The 15,239-nt window shown below is 43.3% G+C and overlaps 1 protein-coding gene across 6 annotated transcripts in view; it reads left to right on the top strand.

Moving 5' to 3' along the window:
• WDFY4 (WDFY family member 4) overlaps positions 1-15,239 on the top strand; it is a 298,336-nt gene that overhangs the window by 70,663 nt on the left and 212,434 nt on the right. For all 6 annotated transcript variants that reach the window (XM_049645347.1, XM_049645343.1, XM_049645342.1 and 3 more), the window contains one exon: positions 7,968-8,061. In XM_049645347.1, the coding sequence (XP_049501304.1) occupies positions 7,968-8,061 (94 nt within the window). The remainder of the gene's footprint in view (positions 1-7,967; positions 8,062-15,239) is intronic.

A 15,239-nucleotide genomic window follows, 5' to 3' on the forward strand; every position in this document is an offset into this window, starting at 1 on the left:
CAATTACCATTCTTTTTTTTTTTTTAACGTTTATTTATTTTTGAGACAGAGAGAGACAGAGCATGAACGGGGGAGGGGCAGAGAGAGAGGGAGACACAGAATCGGAAGCAGGCTCCAGGCTCTGAGCCATCAGCCCAGAGCCCGACGCGGGGCTCGAACTCACGGACCATGAGATCGTGACCTGAGCCGAAGTCGGACACTTAACCGACTGAGCCACCCAGGCGCCCCCCCTGCAATTACCATTCTTACCAATAAGGTTGCTTATGTTTGTGATTAATTGTTTTATATATTTGGGTGCTCCCATATATAAATGCATAAACATTTATAATTGTTAGCTCTTCCTGATGGATAGACCCCATAATTATTATATAATGTCCTTCTTCATCTCTTGTTACAGTCTTTATAAAATCTAGTTTGTCTGATATAAGTATGGCTACTCCAGCTTTCTTTTGACTCCCAGTGGCATGATAGCTGGTTCTCCACCCCTCACTTTCAATCTTAAGGTGTCCTCAGGTCTAAAATGGGTCTCTTGTAGACAGAAAATAGATGGGTCTTGTTTTTTTTTTTTTTTTTTTTTTTTTATCCATTCTGATACCCTAAGTCTTCTGATTGGAGCATTTAGTCCCTTTACATTCAGTGTTATTATTGAAAGATACAGGTTTAGACTCGTTGTGCTATCTGTGGATATTTGCTTCTAGTGATGTCCCTTGCCTTTGTGGTCTTTGCAACACTCACAGAGTTCCCCTTAGGATCTCTTTCTTGTAGGACTGGTTTAGCAGTAATGAATTCCTTCAGGTTTTGTTTGTTTGGGAAAACTTTTATCTCTCCTTCTATTCTGAATGACAGGATTGCTGGATAAAGGGTTCTTGGCTGCATATTTTTCCTATTCATCACATTGAAAATTTCCTGCCACTCCCTTCTGGCCTGCCAAGTTTCAGTATATAGATCTGCTATGACTCTTATGTGTCTACCATTGTAGGTTAAGGCCCGTTTATCCCTAGCTGCTTTCAGAATTCTCTCTTTATCTTTGTATTTTACCAGTTTCACTATGATAATGTCGTGCAGAAGATTGATTCAAGTTACATCTGAAGGGAGTTCTCTGTGCCTTCTGGATTTCAATGTCTGTTTCCTTCCCCAGATTGGGGAAGTTCTCAGCTATGATTTGTTCAAGCACACCTTCAGTCCCTTTTTCTCTCTCTTCTTCTTCTGGAACTCCTATGATACAGATATTGTTTAGTTTCATTGAATCACTTAGTTCTATAATTCTCCCCTCATGATCCAGAATTTTTTTTACCTCTTTTTCTCTGCTTCATATTTTTCCATAATTTTATCTTCTGTTTCACCTATTCTCCTCCACTGCCTCTTCAGTTTTCACTGTCACCTCCTCTAGTTTATTTTGCACCTCATTTACAGCATTTTAAAATTAATCATGATTATTTTTTAGTTCCTTGATCTCTGCAGCAATAGATTCTCTATTGTCTTCTATGCTTTTTTTCAAGTCCCGCGATTAATCTTATGACTATTATTCTAAATTCTTGTTCAGTTATATTGTTTGTATCTGTTTTGAGCAATTCTTTAGCTGTCATTTCTTCCTGGAATTCTTTTGAGGAAAATTCTTCCGTTTCATCATTTTGGCTAGCTTTCTGTCCCTTATGTGTTTTAAAAGCTTGTTATGTGCCCTGCACCTGTGAGCACTACTATATTAAAGAGGGGTCATACACGGTCCAGGGCGTGGCCCTTCCGGAGGTATTTTTTGGAGAGTGTTACTTGCTCTCTGTTGTCGTGACATTGGTTACTTTATCTCCCTACTCGTAGTGATGTTTTGAACCCTCCACTACGTGTGCTTTGATTTGTTTGTTGAAGTAGCCCTGGAAAGGAAAACAAACAGAAAACAAAAACACACAACCCCACAAACAAACCTCAAAAACAGAAAACCAGAGACCCCAGCTACAAGTAAACAACAGGGCAGAGGCGATGCTGATGGAAGAGGCCTTATCCCATACAAAGAAAGAAATGACAGGGGTGGGGAAAAAGAAAAAAATAAAACTTGATCAGACAGAGAAACTATACGGCTTAATCCAGAGAGAGAGAAAAGAGAATAAAGGAGGTGTGAAACGTGGATCAAGAGAATGGATTAGATATGTCTGCTTAAACAGACCAAAGACCAGAGTAACCAGACTAGAGGAAGGGAGAGATAAGGAGAAAAGGAAGACTATATCTATATAATAAGAACCGTCCAAGAATTAGACCAGGCAATGCAGCAGCGCTGGTCTGGAGGAGGGGCCTTCCGGTTCCTCAGCATCTATTCCGCTCCAGTAGATACACAGTTCCCAGACGCGGATGGGCGTGGCTTGGCATAGGCGGCCCCGCCTCCACTGTGGGCCCTGTGGTCCCATCCCTGAAGCCCCACCTTGTTGGTGATGGGGAGAAAAATGGCGACACCCCAGTCTCTCCTCCACCGACGGATATCCCAAACCACACTGATCCAGCCGTCCTCACTGTACCGCGGGTGCAAACGAGGTGGTTTGTCTTGCCCACTCCTGTGCCTGGTGCTTGGCTGGGGTTCAAACTCCCTCCTCCGGCAGATACTGGGGAAATGCTGCTCTGCACCGCCTGATATATGGTCCCCTGCTGGCAGGCGCAAGCAGGCTTTGTCCTGTCCCACAGCTCTCCAGGGAGGGGATCGCTTTCTCCTACTGGGGACTGCACCCCTGACCTACCACTGAACCCGGGGCTGGCTCCTCTCCTCGCCAGGTGCGCAATCCCAGCAGCCAACTCCAGTCCGGAGAAAGCCCTGGGAGTTAGAGATTGGATCTTTCTCCATCCAGGTCCAAGGTTTTTCTCTTGTCCAGATATAGTCCTGTGCTTCCCCAGCTGCTCTTTCTCTTTCCTTTTCTCTCCGCAGAAAGGGATCCTTCCCCTCCGTTCGTTTTCTCTCTCCCAGCTCGCAATCACGCACCTAAGGCCCCTCAGATTGTCCCAGTGGGTCCCTGGAAGCGACTGTCTGTTTGTCTCCTGGACTCTCAGAGTTCAAAGTCCGTTAACACTGCTTTGTTTGAGAGAGGAGGGAACTTTGGATCCTCCTCCTTCTCCACCATGTTGGCCCCTCCTTTTCCAATACTTCATGTTTTGAATATGACTTTATGGGGCAAATTCAGAAAGTTCATCTAAATTTGGTTATTTGTACTTATAAAATTAGAACCTTCCTGGTGCTTTTTGGCCACTGTGGTCCAAATTTATGAGGTTTTGGAGTGACAGTGGGATTCATGGGGTCTGGAGCCGATGGCCAAGAAAGAATTCTTGAAGTCGTCTTTGGTGCAAAAAGGTGATTTTATTAAAGCATGGGGACAGGACCTGTGGGCAGAAAGAGCTCCCCAGCACACTTTAAAAAAAAAAGAGTTATACCTAAGTATTTATTCGTTTTTTGAGCTTTATTTTACGTGACATTTTTAACGTTTTGTTTTCCAGTTGTTTAATTCTAGTATATAGGAATATGATTAATTTTTACATGTAATTGTGAACCCTGAGACCTTGTTAAATTCACTTATTAGTTCTAAGAGTTGTTTTTTTTTTAATACATTGCTTAGGATTTTCTGTGTAGACAATCATATTGTCTGGGAATAGTGAGGTTTTATGTCTTCCTTTCCAATCTGTTGTTCCAAACACGGTACTGAATAGGACCAGTGACAGCAGACATCCTTGATTTGTTCTTAGTCTTGAGGAGAAAGTGTTCAGTCAATCTTTTGCCATCAAATATTATATCAGCTCTGGGTTTCTTCTTCCTTTTAGGTGTCCAGTATCAGGTTATGGATAATTCCTTCTATTTCTAGTTTACTGATAACTTTTTTCATGAACAAATGTCAAATTTCTCAAATGCTTTTTTCTGTGTGTGATCATGTTATTTTATTTTAAAATTTATTTATTTATTTACTTATTTATTTTCTGAGAGAGTGAGAGAGAGAGAGAGAGAGAGAGAGAGAGGCAGGGGGGATGTGGAGAGAGAATCTTAAGTGGGCTCCACTCCCAGCATGGAGTCTGAGGCAGGGCTCTAGCTCATGACCATGAGATCATGACCTGCTTAACCGACTGAGCCACTCAGGCACCTAAGTTCAAAATATTTTAAAACTTTTCTTGAAACTTTGTCTTTAACCCATGAGCTATTTAGAACTATGTTGTTTACAGCATGAATGTGCTGAATACCACTGAACTGGTCACTTGAAAATGGTTAAGATAGTAAGTTTTATGTCATTTGTTTTTTATCACAACTAATAAGAAATACGTTGTTTAGTTCCCAAGTACATGGAACATTTTCATTTATCTTTCTATCATTCATTTTTAATTTAATTCTGTCACGATCAGAGAACATACTTTGTATGATTATACTTATTTGATATGGTTCAAGGTTTATTTTATGACCTAGACTATGGTCTCTTTTGACAAAATTTCCACAGAATGTGAAAAGAGGGTGTATTTTGAAGTTGTTGAGTGGAATGTTCCCTACGTCAATCACATTGGTTGTTTATGGTGTTGTCCAGTTTTATACTTTTGATTGTTTTCTGTCTACTTTTCCTATCAATTACTGAAAGAAGAGTGTTGAAGTTTCCAGCTATAACTGTGAATTTGTCTGTTTGTCCTTCCACTTCTACTAGTTTTTCTTTATGAATTTTGATGCTCTGTTGTGAAATGCCTACACGTTTTGGGTGCTGTGCCACCTTTAATGATTGTGCAACATAACCTGTTCATTCCTGGTAATTTTCATTGCTCTGAAGCCTGTTTTTTTCTAGGATTAGTAGAGCCACACCAGCTTTCGTTTGGTCAGTGTTAGCATGGTTTAAATTTTTTCTAGGCTTTTTCTTTTAATCTGTCTATATTATTATATTTCAAGTGTGTGGCATATAGTTTGGGTTTTTTCCCCCATTCTGACAATATGTGTCTATTAATTGGGGTATGTGGACAATTTTTATTTCATGTAATTTTTGATATGGTTGGACTTAGGTCTACCATTTTGTTATTTGTTTTCTCCTTGTTCCCCCTTTTTTGTTCCTCTGTTTCTCTTTCCCTAACTTTTTGTGGATTATTTGAATATATTATAGTATTCAGTTTAAATGTATCTGTAGTATTTTTTTACTATCTCTCTTTGTCTTCTTTCTTTAGTGCTTGTCTTAGGGATTACAATGCACATACTTAAAATCCAACTTAGAATTAATATTTTGCTACTTCAAATGGAATACAGAAAGTTTACCTCTATGCAGGTTCCTTTACTCTCTGCTATTTTTGTTGTAATATTCATAGTATTACATCTAGTAATATTTTTCTTTCAACCGTCATACATATGTTAAGAACTTCAGAAAAAAATGTAGTCTATTTAAAAAAATGTTTATGTATTTATTTTGAGAGAGAGAGAAAGAGAGAGAGTGAACACAAGAAGGGGCAGGGGTAGAGGGAGAGGGAAAGAGAATCCCAAGGAGGCACCACACTGTCAGCACAGACCCCAAAGTGGGGCTTGATCCCATGACCCTGGGATTATGGCCTGAGCCAAAATCAAGAGTAGGATGCTTAACTGACTGAGCTACCCAGGTGCCCTGAAAAAAACACTCTATTAAGGTTGTCCAATTATTTACCATTTCTCTTGGTCTTTCTTCATTCCTGAAATACCATATTTCTTTCTATTACTATTTCCCTCCCATCTGAAAAACTTCCAGTGTTATTTTTTGAGAAAATCTCATGACAAGAAATTCTCTTTGTTTTCCTTCATCTGGGAACATATTTCTTTTGTCTTTATTTCTGAAAGATATTTTCCTGGATATGGAATTATGTATATTTCTTTTCAACACTTTACAATTATTGTTCCTTTAGTTTCTGATTTCTCATGAGAAAATCCACAGCCATTCAAATTGTTGTTCCCCTGTATATAGTGTGTTTTTTTTTTTTCCTCTGGCTGCTTTCAAGATTTTTTTAATTGTCTTTAGAGTTTAGTAGATTGACTGTGATGTTCCTGGGCACATATTGCTTTGTTGATTTTGTTAAGCTTCTTAAATCTTTAAGGGTATGTATTTCACCAGATTTAAAGAAACAACGGCTAAAACTTTCCTGAAAAATTTTTTTTACACTACACTCGTTCTCCTATTCTTCTGGAACTCCTACAGTAGGATGTTAGATCCTTCAGTATTATTACACATGAGTTTGAGGCTTTCTTATGTTGAAAAAAGAAAACTTTTTTTGTTGTTCACATTGGGCAATTTCTGTTGATCTATCTTTCAATTCATGGGCTCTTATCTCTTTCATCTTATTGTTTTATTGTTCTCATTTAGTGAGATTTTTAAATTCATTATTGTATTTTCAGCTCTTAAGTTTCCATTTGACTCTTTTTTTACTGCTTCAGTTTCTTTACTGAGACTTTCTAGCTTTTCATTCATTTCAATAGTATTCACCCTTATTCCTTACCAGTGTGGTTACTAACAGCTGATTTAAAGTTTTGTCTGATAATTCCAACATCTATGTCATCTCAAGCTTCTCATCATCTATTGATTATCTTTTTCTGTGTGAGATATTGAGATTTCTCTGACTTGTTCTATGCTAAGTAATTTCAGATTGTGTCTGGGACATTTCGAATGTTGTAAACTCTAGCTCCTGTTCATGTCTTCTGGAGAATGTTGATTATTTTGCTTTAGCAGGCAACCAACCAGGTTAGGTTCAGTCTGCAAGGTCTTACCTACCTTCTGTGGACAACGTTTCCAGTATTAGTTTGGTTTCACAGACTTGCCAGTGTGATTTGATCTATTCTCTATTTGCCCATGAAGTTGCCAGTATAGGGTGGTAGTTTCTCCTTGAGTTCAGTTCTCAAAGCCTTTGGAATGTGGTTTAGGGTCAGATCCGCACATGCACAGCTAGCTCAGAGTTGAGCCCAGAGGTTGATACACCATCTGACGTTCTTAAGTCTCCTCCTCGTCATCATCTCCCCAATACTTTATGGCTCTCAGGGGCCCCTTCCTTCTCCTCTGTCTAGGAATGTGAAGCGTTAGTTTCCCTGCCATTTCACATACTTCTCACCACTGCATCTGTTTCTGGGGCCAAGCAGGAAAGGAAAAAGAGGGACAACAGCAGTAGGAATTTGGCCTATATTCTTGGAACCATGGTTATTTTGGTTTGAGAGGATTGTCTTCTCCCAGGATTTCAGGCACCTGCCTGGCCACTGCTACTGCTGTGGGGTTGCCTGGAGCCTGGCTGAGAAAGAATGAAGAAATCTAGCAAAGAAAATCCCAGGGGTTCTCCTCCGTGTTCCATGATTTGCAGTGGCCTCCTTTCCTGCTCCTCAGACCAGAAACAGAGATCTTTTCTTGGTGCTCTGTCCTTGTCTGCACGTGGTGCCCATTTCAGTTTTCAGACTCCCTATGAGCCATACCAAGGAATGCTGGAGGGAGAAGCCCCAGGAAATAAACTCAATGCCAGTTGCCTGGTGCTTTGGGTTTGGTTTCCCTCTCTGCTACCATTTATGTTTCAGAGCCATCAGAGAGCTGCTCGTGTGTCCTATGTGAGTTTTGAGTTGCATTCGGTGGGTAGGACAGAGTAGAGCATGGTTACACCATCTTGAAGGGATCCGGAAGCCCTTGTATGTGTGTGTTCAACATAAACCGAGAGCGGCTCCATCTCCTACAATGCCTGGAAAGAAGGGGAAAGGACAGGCAGCTAACTTGCGTTGAATTATCAACTGTGAACCAGCCACAGCATCCTGGTGCACAAAAGCATTATTTAACGTCTCTCTGAGGCAAGAGCTCCAGTTTGTGAGCTCCACTGTCTAGTTGGGGAAAATTCAGCTCAGACTAATTATTTCAAAGTCATATAGATAATTAGTGGTAGACTGAGGATGTGTATTATGGCCTGTCTTAGAAAAATTCAGAAAGGTTTGTGAAAAACAAAAGACACTGGAAAACTCAAAACTGATACCCTGCTCCCCCTTCTCTCTGCAGGATGGATGAAGGGGACGCTGTGATCATACACCCCGGGGTCCTGTGCATCATGGTGAGACTGCTGCCTCGGTTGTACCATGAAGACCACCCCCAGGTACTTGTTGATGAACACACATCTTTGTCTTTTTCACATGAGCTCCTTCCGGCCGGACCGTTTTCTTTTTTGCTTTTGCCCTCAGTGCCCTGCATTAGCAGAGCCGCCCTCGCAAAGCACCTTCCGCAGGGGAGATTCAGTATGTCTGCGACCCTTGACTGAGTTCTGCCCCCCCTTCCAAGGCCATTTAAAACAGGTCATTTCTTCTGGCAAAGTGACCTTCTAAAAACAACAGCCAAACAAAAACTAGTTGAAATGATTCAACCTTCATGAGGCAAGCCCTGGATGCTAAGGGTGGTGCTGGGCCTTGGGGGGCTCAGCAGTCCTTGCCTCCCATCCATTCATCCGTCCTGTGGATGTTGGCTGTGATCCTGGCTTGGCGCTCTGTGGAGGACATGCCAGGCTGACAAGATGGAGCCTGTCCATGGATCCTGCATCCATCATGGGGACCAAGAAGTGGTACCAGTGCAGACAGGCTAAATAAATAAGCTCACAAATAAATATACAATTACCAATTATGACAAGTGATAATGAGGGGAAAAACAGGATGCCGAGAAAGAGTAATGGGAATGGAGATGGGGGAAGGCCTAATTCAATCTAATTTAGAGGAAGGGGTGGAGGTCAGGAAAGCCATCTCCTAGATGGGGACATTCAAGCCGAGCCCTGAAAGATGAGTAACAATTAACCAGGCAGGAAGGAGTCTGCTGCAGGCGGCTGGAGTGGGAGCAAAGGGGGAGAGTGGGGAATGTGCCAGATGTGACAGGCAGAGGAAGACTGGAGCCTTGTTTAAGTATGGAGTTCTGTCTCAAGGGCAGCAAGAAGCATCTCTCAAGGGAGCGGACGATGACTCTATTGGGTTTTTGTATCAGAAATATCTCTTTCGTTGTTGCGTGGGGAAGGGCCTGGGAATGGGGACAGAAGTTAGCGGGCCATGTCTGCAGTTCCACATTGGCGGTGGCTCAGGTAGGGTGGTGTCTGGGTCAGTGTGAAGAGAGAGGAGACATCGAATCACAGAGCCCCGAGATGAATGGGTCCAGGGAGCGGGAAGAGGAAGTCAAAGGCAACCCTCAAGTTCCCGTCCTGGAAGAACCAAGGGCCCTATTGCAGAGTGAAAGGATGGAGCAGTAGAACAAGACAATTCTTGAACAAGTTCACTCCGTTTGTATGATAAATACTTTAGAAATTCTGAAGAAGAAACTGGAAGGGTTGAGGAAGACCCGGAGGATGCACGCTTTGCTTAGCAGCAGATGGAAGGAAGTGAGTGGAACGGAGCAACCAGGCGTGGTGCTGGACCCTTTCACGGCTTATTTGTCCTCACAGCAGTTTCAGCGGGAGTATTATTGTCTGTTTTAACCAGCGGGGAACCAGAGACTCAGACAACGTAAAGTGCTTTGAAGGATTCCCCGTTGGTGGACTTGGTATTAAATGTGGTCCTACCTGGCGACAGGTCTCCTGGTCTGTTCCCTGCACAGCGGTGGCTTCCTTGGGAAGAATGAGGGGCGGGGGTTGCAGGCCCAGCTTTTCTTTGTCCAGGACTTAAAAAGGAAATGATATGTTCTAGGAAGAAGTGACAGCTAGGGGCGTTATTAATCACAGCCTAAAAATGTCAATGACCTGGTAAAATACTATAAGTCCTCCGAAGTCAGTGAGAGAAGTAGAGTCAGGAGCAAAAGCCTTGATGTGTAAGGAAGGGAACCGTTTTCACTAAGGCAATTCTGTAGTATTTGATACAGGCTTAAAAAAAAAAAAGAGTGGGGGGCTGACCTGTTTCCATGGCTCTATGTCCCTTTGTAACTGGAATCATTGTTCTGGTTCTTATTCCTTTTCTGGGAAGTGACAATGAAATGATTATCAAACCAATGAATAGAGACACACGTCATAGTGACATGGAAGGCACTTTATATTTTTCAACATTTATGGAAAAGCAGCAGGCTGGGATAAAATGGGTCTGATTGTCTCTTTAGTTATCTGTTGCTGTGTAACCAACTACTGCCAAGTTAACAAACCATGTCATTCCTTCTCATGGTACGTGTGGGGTAGGAATTTAGACGGGCACGGCAGGGACAGCTCCTCTCTGTGCCACGTGGTAGCCGGTGGGATGGACCATTTAAGATGTCTTCTTTACTCATGCAACTGGTGCCTTGCAAAGCTGGTTCTGATGGCAGGGGCTTCCCGGGCTGGGTCACATGTCTGGGGCCTTGGTTTGAGCTGTTTATAAGATCCTGGGTTCTCCTCCATGGAGCCTTCTCCATCTGGCCTCTACCTGTGTCCTTCCAAGTGGACCCTCCAACCGGCCACATAGTAGCTCAGAGACCCCAAAGGCACAAAAGCAGAAGCTGCCTGCCCTTCCAAAGGCTTAGGCCTTGAACAAGGCAGCCTGGCTTCCACAGCATTGGTCTACTGGTCAAAGTAAGTCATAGGTTCAGCTTAGACTCTGTGGGAAGGGCCATATGCCTCCCGTACTGACGTGAGGGGTTGCATGCATATATATAGGACAGAAGGAATTATTAGGGGTTATCTTTTAAGACCAGTGCCTACTTGCCTTAAGCATTAACTGGTAGATAAAAATATTCGACCCCTAAATAAAATGTCCTTTAATTCTTTAAATGTCGTCTAACCATTCAGTTGTCTCAAGTGTGGGACTTTGCTTTCTTTACCTTGGCATTCAAGATTGGCCTGCCTGGAGCATTTTGGAAACTAATAGACACTCAGGGGCTATCTCTATGCTAGGCATGTTATTTCATCAATATTCGTAACAGCTCGTTCCAGTACTCTAGAATCTCCCCATTTTGCAAGTGCTTGAGGCTCAAGAAAGTTCTGTGGTCATGGGGCTGGTGAGGAGAGGTCTGGAACTCACTCCCAGGCCCCAAGTCAAGAAGTGCTTGATGAATGGGTCTCTCATTCTTTGAAGCTTTGGCAGAATGTAGGATCATGCATTCTTAGCCTTGTACATTTTTCCAGGTGCAATAGCCTCATTGTGAGGATGTCTGGCTTCCTCAGCTATATTTCCAACCACGCAATGTGCTTGCAATGAGAACAACCAAGCCAGTGGTATGAGTGGCCTTAGCAGTCAGGCGGTTGCTGGTGATGTGTTGTGCGAAACTCCACCCCAGTGATGACCCGTGACGTGAGACAGAGCAGAAAGTGGCCTATCTCTCATCTCCTAGGGCATGGAAATTGTATGGATGGACCTGAGTTTCAGATCCACTCTGTGAGTTGTCACATTAGTGCATGGAGTGGGACTCTACTCCTCTGTGATGGCAATCGGACGTATTAAGTATGCAAATGACAGCTCCATTTGTTAGGATTCTTTTTCTCCAGTCAAGTCACAATAAGTAATTTAAGGAGAAGTCTAATTCTCCCTCACTGTCTCAAACATGCAAATGAAATGTAGTAGTGCGTTTTCTCAAATATTTGCTGCAGATGCCAAATCAGCTATTAAAAGTTGAATAATTACAGTAATTAATTTCTGGAAGGGGGGGGTGGGAAACCTCATAACAATCAATAGAAGAGCAAATCAAATGAGAAACGAGACCACACAGGAAAAAGCCAGAACAGAAAGGGCTGCAGGACTGCATCTTTAGTGCAGGAAAGTGCAGTAGATGGCAGTGTTACGAAGAGGATGGGATGTGAGATCCCCCTCTCCCTTTAGGTGGGCCTGATTATTCCCAGCATTACACGTGTAGCCACACTCCTCAGATGATCTTCCTACCTCATGGGTGAGAAACTGATGGCTTTCCAAGGCACAGATGTCATTTCAGGGGTGATAGCTTAAATAACTACACATATGGGGTATCTGATTTCTTTTTTTTTTTAATTTATTTTTCTTAACGTTTATTTATTATTGAGAAACAGAGAGAGACAAAGCATGAGCATGGGAGGGGCAGACGGAGGAGGAGACAGAGAATCCAAAGCAGGCTCCAGGCTCTGAGCTGTCAGCACAGAGCCCGACGCAGGACTCAAACCCACAAACTGCGAGATCATGACCTGAGCCGAAGTCGGACGCTCAACCAACTGAGCCACCCAGGCGCCCCTGATTTATTTCTAATCATGGCCGCAGGAAATTGTTTTGCTCACAACCAAGAGGTGTCTTTCCCCCGACCCTCCAAAATGTTAGCACCATGAACTGCTCTTGGAAAGATAATCCGGTTGGGGTTTTTTTTGGCCTCCTGTGTCATCACCAGTGTTAAAATTGGACTGGGGGAATTCAGCTGTGACTGTTGCTGTCCTAAGCACAAGGCAGACATGGAGTCCAGCTCAGTTCTCTGGGGGCTGAGTTGGCCTCAGAAAGAAGCAACAAATTGGCAAGAAGACGTTTTCCCTTTCTAGATGCTCAGCAGCCTTAAGGGTCTCGTTGTAAGGATGTGGCTGTGGGCCAGAACTCTGACCGGTCCTGCAAGGGCTCTCTGGTCCCCAGCATCACTCTGCTTTCATCAGGACTGCCTTTTTCAGTGCCTAGTGGGGGGCATTTGCTTGTGCTCGTAAGTGTAACTCAGAGGGTGGGAAGCCAGATCCAGTTTCACAGAGGTGGAACTCAGATTGTGACAGAGCAGCCAATGGGATGTACGTGCGACTGTGAATAATTACTCACACCTTCTAGATGCTGCTGGGGATTCAGAGATGAATGTCACGGGAGCTCACACTCTGGGTCGAGGGTGGCTAGGAAGAGGAGTGTAGAAGACAGCAAGACCACACTCTCATGACTATAACAAAGGTTTGCCCACCGGGCCTTGGGACAGAGGGGAGGGAAAGCCACAGAGAGCTGGGGATATGGCTGGAATCTGGAGCCAGGCTTTAAAGAAATGGCGCCTGGGTGGCTCAGTTGGTTAAGCAACCCACTTCTGCTCAGGTCATGATCTCACCCTTCGTGAGTTCGAGCCCCGTGTCAGGCTCTGTGCTGCTAGCTTCAGAGTATCTGTCTCATTCTCTCTCTCTCTCTCTGTGTCCCTCCTCCACAAATTATCTCTCTCTCTCTTTCAAATAAATAAATAAAAAAACAAACAAAAAAAGACATGCCCATGCCAGCTCAGGTAGAGGAGGGAGGGAAGAGGAGAAGCTCATCCACAGATAGAAGCATGCTTGAAGATGTGTATTTGGGGACTTTGAGTCGTTCATCTGGGCTAGGGTAGACCACATGGGTAGAGAGGCAGTGAGTAGGGCTGCAAAAGTCAGCCAAAGCCATACCATGAAGGGCCCTGAATACCATGCTGAGAGAATTGAATTGTATTGGGTTACCATCCATCATCATCATCATCATCATCATCATCATCATCACCATCATCATCACCACCTGCACCACACTCTTAAGTGAACACCTACTGTATGAGAGTAGATTTCAAGCTTTGAAGACAGCAGGGTTTCAGATCTCAGCTCTGCCCCTGAACAGTCACACAGCTGTGGGAAATGACTTAACCTCTGTGACCTTTAACTTTCTTGGCTGTAGCGTGGGGGATAATAATATCTTCCTTGTGGCATTATTGTTGACGATTAAATGACGCAGTGCGTGAGCGCTCAGCACAGTGAGCAGAACATACACCGCAGCATGGGAAACACTTGCTAAGTGGTGAAACTACTGCTTTTAGTGGCCGGAAACTCTACAAGCATTTTATCTTTATAAGATCCCTGCAAGGTGGATATCAGTGTTCCCACTTTGCTGATGAGGACTTGAAACTTGTAGAAATTGAGCGACAGATTTAACATGGTTGCTAGGTGGCAGACGTCTGTGATGCCAGGCTCCTGGACCTCCAGCCTCTGTGCTGAGTGGCCTTTCCTGCGTGGACTTGGTAACCACAGGAGGCTATTGGAAAGCAACAACATGATCAGACCTGGGTATTAGGGAGACCGTGGTCTACAGTCAGTCAGTACCACAAGTCACTGTTGGGTGTGTTCCAGATTCTACCGCCCTGGAAAAGTCCTGGGAAGTCTGATGGGACAGAAAAAAAGATCAGGCTCAGGGCTGCATTTGTCTATCAACTCTTTGTACCTTAATTTGGAAAAGCATGCCATTTTCTGGAATTAGCCTGCATTTCAAACACATTGAACTAATCATATGGGTTTCAAATAACTAAAATATTGACAGCGTTACTAGCCCTGGGTAGCGTTGTGTAAGAGCAGGCTATTTTAAAAGAGCCATTTCCTCCAACAAGGAAATGGGTAAAGTAGGAGTCTCATTTTGTTAAATTGTGACACATCAGAAATTCCAAATATGGTGAATTTTGGGTAAACTATGCTCTTTCCTACTGAACTCCCAAAGCCTCCGGTTTCTATTGTTTCTAAATGAGAAAAATCTCAATCCTGGTCAAAATCCAGTTTTCTTTTTAGGGGAACCTCTTAAATAGAGCAAATAGACACAATCTCACATAATGACAAAGAGGATCAAAAGCAAGACACAAGGAATGTAGAATGATGGAGTAGAAGTTAAAGTTAGATGGGAAGACCTCTGGCCCAACTGTCAGGTAACCTCGCTTCTAGTCTTTTCTACCATCATTAGTTCCACGACTCATGTAGGCTACTTCCTGTCTCCACATCTCAGTTTCAGCTACTCAGATTTGGCCTAGATCACAGGGGTTGCAAACTCAATGTCTTGGGACCAGGGAGGTAAAGGAAATGAGTAGGTATACATAATAGGAAGTGTTGAGGCCTGTGGCTCTAGGGAAGGGTTCTTGTCTTGCCTAAAGGCACTTCCACTTAACTAAGGGGCAATAAAACAGGAGGAAAGCCAAACTGTGCCCATCAAATAAAACACTTTTATACACCATCAGTTTAGGACCCTTAAGAGATTTAAATTCCCTTCCTTATGATGAATGCATGACACTGTTAAAATCATGGGCTTTGGAGTAAGACCTGGGTGGAGTGCCAGTTCTGACACTCATTAGCTATGTGGCCATAGGAAACGGATGTATCTTCAAGTCTCAGTGTCCCCTTATAATATTTCCCCATTGAGAAAAGTAGTGGAGAGTGTAGTTGTAAAGTACTTAGCATAGTACTTGGCACAAAGTATCTGCTCATCAGACACTGGCTCCATTGTACCCCCACACCCTTCCCTTCTAGCTTTGGCAGTCTGTATTCCTAGGACTCTGAGTCATGGCATACAAGAAATTTGGAAAGAGTAAATGGAAGATAATGCATTTTAGGTATATTTCCAACTGGCATTTTACTATTGTGAAATTAATAACAGA

This window comes from Panthera uncia, chromosome D2 (genome assembly GCF_023721935.1).
Source record: "Panthera uncia isolate 11264 chromosome D2, Puncia_PCG_1.0, whole genome shotgun sequence".
Lineage (NCBI taxonomy): Eukaryota > Metazoa > Chordata > Mammalia > Carnivora > Felidae > Panthera > Panthera uncia.